General features: G+C 44.6%; 1 protein-coding gene across 6 annotated transcripts in view; it reads right to left on the minus strand.

Moving 5' to 3' along the window:
- ASB3 (ankyrin repeat and SOCS box containing 3) overlaps positions 1-13,366 on the minus strand; it is a 69,633-nt gene that overhangs the window by 25,767 nt on the left and 30,500 nt on the right. For all 6 annotated transcript variants that reach the window (XM_081314045.1, XM_081314044.1, XM_081314048.1 and 3 more), the window contains exons 2-3: positions 11,017-11,213; positions 3,782-3,940 (exon numbers count right to left, since the gene is read on the minus strand). In XM_081314045.1, coding sequence (XP_081170171.1) covers positions 3,782-3,940; positions 11,017-11,212 — 355 coding nt within the window. In that variant the 5' untranslated portion in view covers position 11,213. The remainder of the gene's footprint in view (positions 1-3,781; positions 3,941-11,016; positions 11,214-13,366) is intronic.

Below are 13,366 nucleotides of genomic sequence, written 5' to 3' on the forward strand. Positions count from 1 at the left end.
AGACAACCCATGCCCCGCTGGGTCATCATTTCAGAGATATTTTCTTACCTAAACAGAGAAAAAGAATGACCAAGGGCAGGGAAAAAAACAGTGGGAGCAGGAGCAATTTCCAACTTCCTGCCAGCTTCCCCATTGAGTTTCCTTGTAAGAATCTGGCAGGGAGTATTGAAAATCTTCCTTCCTTCCTTCCGTTTAGGGCCTTACTATTTAAGAGTTCATGTCTGTTATGAATTTGTCTGACTATTCAGAAATGTGGCAGATGTCCTTCTGAAGACATGCCTGTTAAAGGAGACTCATTTTATGGCTCACAAGAAAGGGCATTTTTCTTTTTTCTGTATTGCTCCCACAGTATGGAAAGCATCCCTTTGGCAGCTGATTTTGACCACCTTATATTATTTTAAAAGTCTTGTTTAAGATTCATCTTTCATTAGGCTTTCAGTTAACTAAAAAAAAACTAAAAAGAGATATTAACTTATCTTCCTAACAGCACATCATAGATCTCATCTCTGGCAACAAATGCAATTATTATTCAGTAGTTTCTTATTCATGCGAAGGCAGTTTTGGAAACATCAGCATCACTGCAGTTATTATTCTGTAGCTTTATCAGCAATTCAAAATTAGATAGCAAGAAGATTTAAATATCTTGCATATACTATATATATGAAATGTGCAAACAGACCAAAAACATATTCAAAGAATACTTTTCTAAAATGAAAAAAATCTTGAATGCTTATATTATCTGTGCTATTATCTCCTACGAAATGAAAGTGAAACCTTTTTAAAAAAATTATGAGAATACTATATGCACTTAAAAGTCAAGCAGATTCTGTGGATACACACACATCCATCTCACTGCAAAGTGACTCAGGGTGGTTTACATTATATATCTAATGCATATATGTCTATTGCAATATAAATTCGTAACTCTAAGAAAAGAAGGGTGAATACTATGAAAAACATGCAACAAGGAAGATTACAGTGAAAAAGTGATGAGTAGGGGATTGAAGATATAAGGTCCAACAGTGGTAAATGCTTCTAAACAATAAGTTAATTTATAAATTGTGGAGGTTCATTGCTATCCTGTACAGGTGGAAAAGTTTAAAAGGCATTGTTAAGAACAGCATTTTTAAAGAAACTTATATGATCTTAAAAAGTTGAACAAAGGAAGAACTGAGAATATATTATTTCTTTCCATGTTTTTGCCTGATTATTGCACTGCCAAGGCAGTTTCTATTTCACATTAAGCCAAGAATTTGCCTTGATCACTTTTAATTCTCCATGTAGATTTAACTCTCTCACTGAGGTATTAACTCCAAAATCCCAAATCCTCACACATGAAGAAAATGCAAAGTCAGGAACTCTTTGAAAATAGATTTTATTGTTGCTGAGACCAAGTAACAACTAAAGCTACAACAGTAAGGAGATGTTGGACAGGATTTCTAGAATTAGCCAAGTTCAATTGAGAGCCTACGGCTTTCAGGCTGATTTTAGAGAACTCTTGAATTGCTTTGCTCTGAATGGAATTTTGAAAAAGAGGTTTCTCTTTTTAAACAAACACAATGCTCTTTTTATCATTTGAAACAAAAAAAGATGTTAAAACGTCAAATTTCCTTTTAAGAAATAATTTGAAACTGAGGTGTGTTTTGCATAATTCAAGACTGACTAGTATCTACATGCAGTATAAAATGAACCTTTACCATCATATTTTATAAGCCAGACCTGCACCACAGCTACATTACATTGATCAGCGCTCTGATTTCTAAATTGGGGAATGAATATGTGTTTGCTTTACTGTAACTTTGAGGTAAAAAAAGAAAAAGAAGTCTTTTATGCCTACTGATGTACAGCAATATTACTCTACACTAATCAGCTAGCAATGTTGATATTGGGGATAAATTGAAAAGTTCTGTATAAGAACATTCTAATCTATAACAGATCATTGCAACCAGCAGAAAATATCTAATTACTTAAGAAACAATTGTTCACAATACAGAAATACAGTTCTAGCAGGTTAGCCTGTGGGCTAGAATTCAGCTTGACAAGCACTGAAAGTAAAGAATTATTAATTCTGAAGCTAGTGTGGCTAATGAGGCTTTTCTCATTCCTGGCAGCCTCCAAACTGATTGTTTTATTTCCTCTGCAATAAATCTAATCATTTAGCCAAAGATCAGATGATAACCAATAAAAATAAAAAATAATGCAAGCATATCCAAAGACAGCCGACCAGTCCAAGCTGCACTGAGACAAATTCTATTCCTTTGAGAGCACATAATCACTCTCAACACTACTACACCTCTATTCATTACTGATTATCCTGATATTTTTGCAACCCATCCAGAGACCAATTAAACAATTCTGAGTTTCCAGTAAAGGATTTCTTCCTTAGTCAAAGCATCGCTGAATTTTTGAAACAAGTGTTGTAATTTATAAGAGTACACTGAAGTCTAAGATTTTTAAAATCAATTCAACATTTTGCTGCTCCTTGGATAACACTGACACCTACCGGCCCATTCATAGCAGTTGGTTCCTCCCTATTTAAAAGATTGCCATTTCCATTAGTCCTGTGACCATTGTTCAATTACTGAATAATCCTCCAAATGTTTCACAACCTTGCCTTTCCAATACAGTCCTTGGGAGTAAATCTTGGTGTATGGACCCAAGAGCTTAAATGAGACTTTTTCTTCCCTTTCAAAGCAGCTAAAAAAACTAAATGACCAATAGAATTTTGCCCATTTGTACAAGGAACTGGTAATTGATGTTATAAAAGGAGGCAGTTTCCCACCTGAAAAATGGCAACAGATGTATTAAACAACACATGGGAAATAAGAAACATATTTGAAAGATGATGAAAATACTCTATCCTGGTTTTGGTTCAAAGCAAAATAAACACCTTCCTTATTAACAGAAAGAGATTGTACCGATTCAAGTGACAAGGATGAAGTCAGTCCCTAATACAGACCCTGTTATATGTCACCTAGAACTTTTCTGAACATAATTGCCAACAATCAATGACAGTGGTCTGGCACTCTGATAACAAGAATAACCAAAAATTATTACCAAAATGCTAAAATAGGCTCATCACCATTAAAACGGGGGGGGGGGGGGACAAAGGAACCTTCAAAACACAAAAAAGAACAAAAAAACTTGGGCCATATATACAGTGCCATTTGCTTTACACAATCCATCACAGTCCTAGTGCTACAGATGGTACCACCCTCTGTAAGCTTTTTGCTTTTTTAAAAGGTGAATCATAATGTAAAACAAACGCATATGCACTGAATCACAAATCTTGCTTTCGAAAACTGTTCAAGACCCAAATATAGTTTACTCTCAAGAATGACTTGAGAATTGAAAATATGAAGCCAAATGACCTATCTTGCCCGCATATATCGAAACCTTTTTAAAGTAGAAGCAACTGTAAACCACTTGCCCAACACTTCAAACTGAAGAGCACTGGACAATACCAGTGAGAAAAATGGAAAAAATACAAAACTGCACAGATGTGTCCATGCATTTGGATTTGTATATCCTGCACAAAAACAATCCCATAACAGCTATATATGCAGTATATTCAAGAACTATGACTAGCTGAAACTTTGTATTAATATAAAGTAATGAAGGCATTTTTGTTATTTTTATATTCCTTTTTGTTTGTACCAAAGCACGCAACTAGAAGAATTAAAGTGATGATGATCAGTTATGAAAAGAAATTTAAAATGTCTCCATTTGAGGATTTTTTCCCCTGTGTAACCTCTTAAATGTTTGGTAACAGTATACTCACCTAGAAATAAGGGAGTGGTGGCATCGTGAGTGAGCTCATTAGGATCAGCACCAGATTCCAGAAGAATAGCAGCACATTCCAGGTTTCCTTTACTTGCGGAAAGATGTAGTGGACAAGTACCTTCAAATGTTTTGGATCTTATGTAGTTAGCAGATGGTGCTGCAAAGCATAACATAGTAAACTGAGTAAAAAAAAATAATGCACAAAAGTTGGAGAAATTTCTTTTTAAAAGGGAAGCATTTAAAAGTGCCATTTTCCACCCCTCCCTAACTGCAGTTATCTACCTAAATCAGGGGTCGGCAACCGGAAAAAGGCAAAGAGCCACTCAGAACCGGTTCCCTCACAAACACAAAAAAGTGGGAGCCGCAAAATGTGCGCGCGTGTGCATGCACGCACGCGCATGCGCAAAACAAGGCAAAACGTGCACCAGCCCTGCCCCCCCATCCACCTCCAGTATGGATGGCTCTGCCAAAAGAAAAGCAGCCGAAGCAAGCCTCCCATTGAGAGAATGGGGCGGCGGAGGCTTGCAAAACGGCGGATCCAGCCTCTGCCGGCGGCTTGCAAAACGGCGGATTGAGCCTCTGCCGGCAGACACGCTTGCAGAATGGCGGATCGAGCCTCTGCCGGCGGCAGAGGCTTGCAGAGCGCGGATCCAGCCTCTGCCGCCGGCAGAGGCTCGATGCGCCGTTCTGCAAGCCTCCGCTGCCGGCAGAGGCTGGATCCGCCGTTTTGCAAGCCTCCGCCGCCCCATTCTCTCAATGGGAGGCTTGCTTCGGCTGCTTTTCTTTTGGCAGAGCCATCCATACTGGAGGTGGATGGGGGCAGGGCTGTGCGCGCTTCCCCCCCTTCCCTCTCGTCGCCGGGGCTGTGCGCGCTTCCCCACCTTCCCTCTCGTCGCCGGGGCTTGCAAAACGGCGGATCGAGCCTCTGCCGGCAGACACGCTTGCAGAACGGCGGATCGAGCCTCTGCCTTCTATTCAGCTCTGGGAAGTGAGGGGGAGGGAGGGGGAGTTTGGGCGGGAGGGGGAGCTCCACGGTGCAAAAATAAAGCCCTGCCGCTCTTCGCGTTGCTTGCCCGACTGGCTGTCACGGGACCACACGGATCGCCTCGCTCCCACCGGCAGCTGATTCCTTCGAGTTTGGTCTCGAGCGATTTTGCATTTTCTCCAGTGCTGAAAGCCACTCGGGGAACTTGAGTTACCGGCTCCCCGATCGCTCCACCCTCATCTTCTCTTCGTTCCTGCTTCCCCTTCCGAAGGTTCCTCTCGCCGTCCGTGACTAAAGTCCCACTCCCACCCCCCGCGGCAGGTTGGATCCCCCCCAACTATCTGGAGTACCTACAGCCCCGTGCTGCCCTCCCCCGGGCCACCGCAGCTGGAGAGGATGGCTCTGAAGTTAGATATTTCGCCCGTAAGTCGCAGAGGGACCCCGGGTGTTCATAATTGATCCATAAAAACCTAATACCGAATAAAAGTAGGATACATCAATAAAAAGATCCAATTTGATTTTCCCCCCGCCACACACACACACACACACACACACACACACACACACACACACACGTTGGAGACCCTCCGGCGTGGCTTGGGCACCCAGAGGCTCCCGCTGCCCCCTTTTCTCCACCGGGCGAGAGAGGCAAAACGTGCACCAGCGGATCCAGCCTCTGCCGGCGGCTTGCAAAACGGCGGATCGAGCCTCTGCCGGCAGACACGTTGGAGAATGGCGGATCGAGCCTTTGCTGGCGGCAGAGGCTCGATCCGCCGTTCTGCAAGCGTGTCTGCCGGCAGAGGCTGGATCCGCCGTTTTGCAAGCCCCGGCGACGAGAGGGAAGGGGGGGAAGCGCGCACAGCCCCGGCGACGAGGAGCCAACAGGGGGGCGGGCGGGCGGGCGAAGTGCGGCTTTCGCTTGCCGGGGCTCTCAGCCCCGGCGACGAGGAGCCAACGGGGGGCGGGCGGGCGAAGTGCGGCTTTCGCTTGCCGGGGCTCTCAGCCCCGGCGACGAGGAGCCAAAGGGGGAGGCGGGCGGGCGAAGTGCGGCTTTCGCTTGCCGGGGCTCTCAGCCCCGGCGACGAGGAGCCAAAGGGGGAGGCGGGCGGGCGAAGCGCGGCTTTCGCTCGCCGGGGCTCTCAGCCCCGGCGACGAGGAGCCAAAGGGGGAGGCGGGCGGGCGAAGTGCGGCTTTCGCTTGCCGGGGCTCTCAGCCCCGGCGACGAGGAGCCAAAGGGGGAGGCGGGCGGGCGAAGCGCGGCTTTCGCTCGCCGGGGCTCTCAGCCCCGGCGACGAGGAGCCAAAGGGGGAGGCGGGCGGGCGAAGCGCGGCTTTCGCTTGCCGGGGCTCTCAGCCCCGGCGACGAGGAGCCAACGGGGGGCGGGCGGGCGAAGTGCGGCTTTCGCTTGCCGGGGCTCTCAGCCCCGGCGACGAGGAGCCAACGGGGGGGCGGGCGGGCGAAGTGCGGCTTTCGCTTGCCGGGGCTCTCAGCCCCGGCGACGAGGAGCCAACGGGGGGGCGGGCGGGCGAAGTGCGGCTTTCGCTTGCCGGGGCTCTCAGCCCCGGCGACGAGGAGCCAAAGGGGGAGGCGGGCGGGCGAAGCGCGGCTTTCGCTCGGCGTGGCTCTCAGCCCCGGCGACGAGGAGCCAACGGGGGGGCGGGCGGGCGAAGCGCGCCTTCTTGCTCGTCGGGGCTGCTAGCCCCGGCGACGAGAGGGAACGGGGGGGGGAAGAAGCAAATCTACTTACGTTTTACTTCTTCCTCTCTTCCTCCACTCTGCCAGTAAAAAAACAAAGGTTTGTGGGCGGTCCCACAAACCAACCAATCAATTTAAACTTTTCAAGTTTTTCTGTGAGAAGTTTAAATTGATTAAGTTTTTTTAGTACCATTTTTTTTTTCAAGAGGGAGGAGGCCTGGGAGCCGCATGGGCCGGCTTAAAGAGCCGCATGCGGCTCCGGAGCCGCGGGTTGCCGACTTGTGACCTAAATAAACAGAATCACAATATGGTGGCAAAGTATGTATTTCTCACATAAAAGGTTCCAGTTCACATCTTCATTTAAAACAATCATAACTTGCTATTGTTCCTCGGAAGAAATTCTGAGCCTCTTGGTCAATCACTCTGAACTACCACAAGGCATTTTTCTATTGCTAATCTAAATATGCAAAAAAGGAGATTTTTTTTTGCCTATCTACCTCCTGCCTGCTTTTTCTTGAGAAAGACAGCCCTTTACTAGAAGGCAATCCCTTACAATAGCAATAGCGCTTAGACTTATACCGCTTCACAGTGCTTTACAGTCCTCTCTAAACAGTTTACAGAGTCAGCATATTGCCCCCCAAAATCTGGGTCCTCGTTTCACCGACCTCGGAAGGATGGAAGGCTGAGTCAACCTTGAGCTGGTGAGTATAGAACTGCCGAACTGCTGGCAGCCGGCAGACAGCAGAAGTAGCCTGCAGTATTGGATTCTAACCACTGCACCACCACAATGCCAATTTAGGATGGAGTATTGCATTTTAGCTGTTTTCTTTTCTGTAATATCTGTTCTACATAAGATCCAAAACATTTGAGGGTACTTGTCCACTTGTTACAATTGCTATTTTACAGCTGGAAATAGTACTGAAATATAATGAAATATTGGACCTTGATATCCAATATCAGTAGATGTCTCTAAGATTCCACTATGGCCCCCAAAGTTAATTCTTTCTTTATCATTTGTGGGGCATTTAAATACCTTCTAAATCAGGGGTGTCAAACTCAATTTCATTGAGGGCCGCATCAGCATTGCAGTTGCCCTTGGCGGGCCGGGTGGGTGTGGCCAGGGTGGGCGTGGCCTACTGGGTGGGCATGGCCAGCTCCACATCATTCGCATCAAAAGTGCCAACGGGGGCCTGGGACAGATCTGAGGGTCTCTGGCAGAAGGAGATGGGACCGGGGCAAGTGCCAAGGCATAGTCCACTGGAGGAGCCTCACTGTTCCTCTCAGGCCATGGGGGGGCTGGACGGTGGGGTGGAGGTCAAATGCCCAGCCCAGCCCTCAAGCACCCGTGGCACTAAGCCCAGCCCCACTTCCCCAAGGGGGTTCCCAGCTGCACTTACCTCCTCCTCAAGGCTGCTGCAGTTGTGCTTGCTCTCCTTAGCCAGGTTACTCATGATGGGTATGAGGGCAAAGTCAAAAGGGAGGCCCATTCCCTCTCCATGTGAGGAGACCTGGCTTTGTATCCAAAGCTTCCTTAGCAATAGTATCGGAGACCCCCCAGGATAGGCCAGGAGGGAGGATGGTGAAAGAGCAGCAGGGCAGGACTAAAGCAGGACTTCCCTCAGACCCTCTCTCCTTCCTTCCTTCCTTCCTTCCTTCCTTCCTTCCTTCCTTCCTTCCTTCCTTCCTTCCTTCCTTCCTTCCAAGAACAGAGTGGTAGGAAAATATTTGAGATGAGGGAGGGAGAAAAACAGGCAAGAAACACAGCTGGGGAAGTGTCATCCTTCGTGAGGAATGAAGAAATGCACCATCGCCTAGAAGTGGCCAGCACATGGCCCTCACCTACTTCACATATCCGGCTCGGTGGGCTCTGGGGGAAGGGATGCCATGAGCAGCATGAGAGTCAATGTTACCTGCACAATGCTGCCCAGCCCCCAGCCTGCCCAGTTTTGGCAGGCAGTGGGGCACTTTCCTGACAGTGCCGAGAGGCTGAGCCGGATGGCACAAATTTGAGGAGAAGTGCAACGCTGCCCAAGCCCTAGCCTGCCCGAAGTAGGCAGGGTCATATGCTGGCCACTTCCAGGCGATGTTGCATTTCTTCATTCCTCACAAAGGGTGATACCTCCCCAGCGTGCGCCCAGGGGGCAGTGCCAACGCAGCATGGGCCGGTCCCTCACTGTTTCCAAATGGCCTTGTGGAGCTAAGACTGAATGTATTTCAGCATAGATGACCACCACGAAATTGTACATTGGCTCCCAGCTGGCCTGGGCCAGGGCCAAGGCAGTGGGGGCCATTCCCTCATTGTTTACAGGATGGCTTCGTGGGCCACATGAAACCACTTTGCGGGCCAGATCCAGCCCCTGGGTCTTGTGTTTGACATGTCTGTTCTAAATAGTTCCTCAAATAAATAAATAAAAGGTGCTCCTCTTAATAATTTGCTCCTCCACTCTAGTGCCATAATAACCATCAAGCACAATTTTTGCATCCCCAAAGAAGGAATAAAGTGTGGCTTCCAGGATACACAAGTTTGTCTACCCCTATTCAAAATTTATTAAATTTAAATTTACCAAAAGTCATTATGCTAAAAATTCTCTAATGAAGAAAATAATTCAAATAATATACTTTGGTTCTTTAAAAGAGCCTGAGAAGAAATCATTTTACTAATATGATAAAGGCTTGATTTGCATGTAGCAATAGCGCTTATGACTTCTATACCGCTTCGTAATGTTCCACAGGACTCTCTGAGCAGTTTACAGTCAGCATATTGCCCCCAACAATCTGCGTCCTCATTTTACCAACCTCAGAAGGATGGAAGGCTGAGTAAACCTTGAGCAGGTCAGGATCAAACTCCTGCCAGTGTGAGCAGAGTTAGCCCGCAATTGCATTGTACCCACTGTGCCACCACAGATTGCCATCACACTGTGGCCTTGGTGTTATATAAGCTAGCCCAAGGCTTGTATGCTCCCTTTGTTCACACATGTCCCAATTTCTCATGGTTTCTACACCAGAAGAACATAAAAATAGCATTGCGGGATCAGCCTTGGATCAATCTTGCTCATGATTTTATGTCACACAGTGACGAACTAGATGTGTATAAGGTACGCACAAGTAGAATATGGAGATAATCATTGTTCCTCTGCAACTGACATTCAGAGGTATGCTGTGCCCCACTCAGAAGTAATTTTGAGTCTCAAGACTAATAGCTCTTGTAGATCTGTCCTTCATGAATTTATCTCTTTTAAATCATCTAAAATAATTGCTACTTCTTGTGGTAATGAATTCCAGAAGTTAATTCTCGTCTTCAGAATTAAGCAAACCATATTAAGAGATGATATTTAAAGATTTTCTAATTTGCAACACAGTTGTTAGTGGTTCTGCTACCGCTGCTAACTCCTTTCTTCATTCTGAGGATTCAAAGGATCATTGCTAGTCATTTCTCTTAGGGAAATGACACCCCTTATTCAGTTCTCTTATCAAAGATAGGGCCAATTTGCTATAACAAGGCATCAGGCAAGAAAAACCAAAGATGGTGAGTTTTACTCCCTTAGGCACAAAGACAGTGATATACCACTTCTGAAAATCCTAGCCAAGAAAACTGCAGGGACTAGTAGTCCAGGCAGTTGCCAGGAGTTAAAAAGTAACAGGAAGGAAGGAAGGAAGGAAGGAAGGAAGGAAGGAAGGAAGGAAGGAAGGAAGGAAGGAAGGAAGGAAGGAAGGAAGGAAGGAAGGAAGGAAGGAAGGAAGGAAGGAAGGAAGGGAGTGTACACATACTGTACACACAGGTACAAAAAAAATTTAAAAAAATTTGCTGGACAGATTTTTTTAACAGATTTTAAAAACCATTATCCTAAAAAATATAGTTGACTGAAGAGCAGAGAAACTGTCCTTCCTTGATTTGTTCATTGTTATAAGTTGGGGGTGTTGTCAAGATGACCTCACAGGAAGCCCTCTAACTCAGTCATTTTTGACTTGAAAATTTCAGTAAGTATAGCTCTCACCTGGAATGCTATAAACAACAGCTTAACGCTTAGCAAAAATGAGTCAAGAGATGGTAAGATTATGATGATGCCTTCCAATGCTGTACACAGACAAATGGCAGATATGATTAGTCTACTTTTCATCAATTAGATATCTGATGGGAAATTGGAGTCAATTGGAGAATTAATACTGTCTTAATTTTATCCTCATTTTATATATATTTGTAAATAGGTGGCAGTAATCTTTAAAATCAGGGGAAGGCAATCACAGAAATCACACATTATTTCAGCCTTTAAGAGTCATAGTAGCAATGATGACACTAGAGGGAGACAGGAAAATATTTTGAAGGAATTTAGATTAAATGTGTTAGCAATGCTGGAATCCTAATGCATCTGTTTTGCTTGCTACTTGGGATAGTAAAAAATCATGAGGCCAAATTTTGACCTTCTGCTCCTTCTGAAATATCTACCCTGTTTAAAGAAACTAAACTCCTAAAAAAATTGGAGCCTCTGAAAATTCCCATTACTCTAAAACACAAAGCATATAAGTATCACTACTGCTGATACATTTCTTCTTACCTGCTTGAATTAAAAGCTTTAGACATTCATTTGTGTTTTGAAATGCAGCTTCATGAATAGCCATCCAACCTCTGTTATCAGAAACATCAATGCTGTATCCCTTGTTGATTAGTTTCTTCAAAAGTTTAATATTGCCTTCTCTGGCTGCAAGCCCAACAGCTGAACATCTATCAGAATAGGCTTCTGTAAAATCCATCCTAACAAATTGAGGTAGGAGAAAATGAAGAGAAATAGCCCATGAAATTAATGGGAAAAAATACCAAAAGTGTATAATTTCAACAAAAGTTATCCTCATTAGAATATAAATCTGCACAAATATATCTAATAGGAACCTCTACAATAAATTCATTTTCAGAAAGTATGAAGAACAACAGAAGGCCATGCCCAGAGTATTTACATCGAGCAGGATCACTAAGGCACAAAGAGCATCCCAGCTAAAACAAGCAGACATATCTATCAGGCAGCAGCAATGTAGGAAAATGCTGGAAGAGAACAATCTCTTTAGTAATAACAAGAGTAAAGGCATCATTTCATATTGTATCAGAGAAGACAATGGTAAACCACTCCTGTATTTTACTAGAAAACTACTTGGGTAGTTTGGGTGGCAGTTATGGTGACAGACAATATAGAGACTGGTGTTTGGCCTCTCAGGTCAGATGGCACTCAACAGGCTACTGAGAAAGAGCTAAGGATTTTCCATAGGATACATTTCAGATTGATTAAATTCTTCAGGACATCTAGTCATTAATGGTGCCAAATAGAAAAAGAAGATGCAAAGATGCAAAAACAGAATTATAGTGGGAAATGCAACATATGAAGCATGAGCATGTTCAACACAGTGAAAGATTAAGTGAAACAACTACATGCTGACATTTTAAGTTAACTGAAATGGACTGTTGTGGGGAACATTCAGTAAGATCACATTGTTTGCTACTGCGGTACTCTGAACATGAAAAATAAAAAAGGAACACTGCTTTCCTAGTCAGGAAGGATAAAGGAAAAAATAGTACCTGGCTACAATGCAATCAGTAACTGCATAATATGAATTAGAGTTCACAATCTAGCCTTTAAAATTATCATTATTGAAATTAATGCTCTAATGAGAAGAGGTTTCACCAAGTATGATGGTCAAGTTCAATCAGAAATTGATAAAGTAAGCAAGATGTACTGCTAGTGATTGGAGATTGGAATGAAAAAGTTGAAAACTGTAAAAGGAAGAAAATATACAGGTAATCCTTAGGACCACAATTGGCACTGGAAAATTTGTCATTAAGTGGCATGGTCATTAAGTGACTAACTTTATGGCATTATATAACCGCACCTAATTTTACAATTTTTTTGCCATGGTCATTAAGTGAATAATTCAGTCATTAAATGAGATAGCACATGATTATGATTTACAATTTTCCCTGCCGGCTTCCCCATTAATTCTGCTTGTTGGAAGCCAGCTAGGAAAATCACATATTATGATCATGTGACCACAGAACACTGAAACCCTCCTAAATGCAAACCTCTGAATTGCGATCATGGAAAGACAACAGCGTTCTGTGTACCTCGGCATATAGTCATGCTGACCACCTGACCACATAAGTGTATTCAGACAATGCTGGCTCCCTCGGCTAATTAACAGAGGGGAGCACCACCCCTTTGAGTCGAACACAACTGGACAAGGGAAACCTTTACTTTTCTTTGACCACAGGGGGTGATTGTTTGTAACATTGTAGCTAGATTGTAAATTCCTTTTTTAGAGCAGTCAAAATTTGAAGCTGACATTAAAAGAATGGTCGTAAATCAAGGGTGAAATTCAAGGTGCTAGTGATGACATACAAAGCCCTACATGGCATGGGTCCGGAATACCTACGGGAGCACCTACTGCCAGCGTCAACACCCCTCCGTCCTGTGCGCTCCCACAGAGAGGGCCTCCTCAGGGTGCCACCGGTCAGAGAATGCCGGCTGGTGACCCCCAGGGGGAGAGCATTCTCGGTGGGTGCGCCAATCCTCTGGAACCGCTTACCAGCCGAAATCCGGATGGCCCCCGACCTTCGCACCTTTCGGCGAGATTTAAAAACCTATCTATTCCAGCAAGCCGGCCTGGCCTGATAGATTTGGGGTTTTATTTGTAGATCTGGGGTTTTATATGTTTTATTGTTGGTTTATTGTATACTTACTTTGCTCTGTACACCGCCCTGAGTCCTCCGGGAGAAGGGCGGTATATAAAACGAATAAATAAATAAATAAATAAATAAATTACAGTGTATCACTATGTGGTGGAATGTAGTCTGGATTCTCAGGAGTGCAGGACTACATTCCCGAGGACCAAGAGGAGAAAGAAAGTTAAGATGCATCCTCC

Source organism: Vipera berus (genome assembly GCF_964194415.1).
Source record: "Vipera berus genome assembly, chromosome: 1".
Classification (NCBI taxonomy): Eukaryota; Metazoa; Chordata; class Lepidosauria; order Squamata; family Viperidae; genus Vipera; species Vipera berus.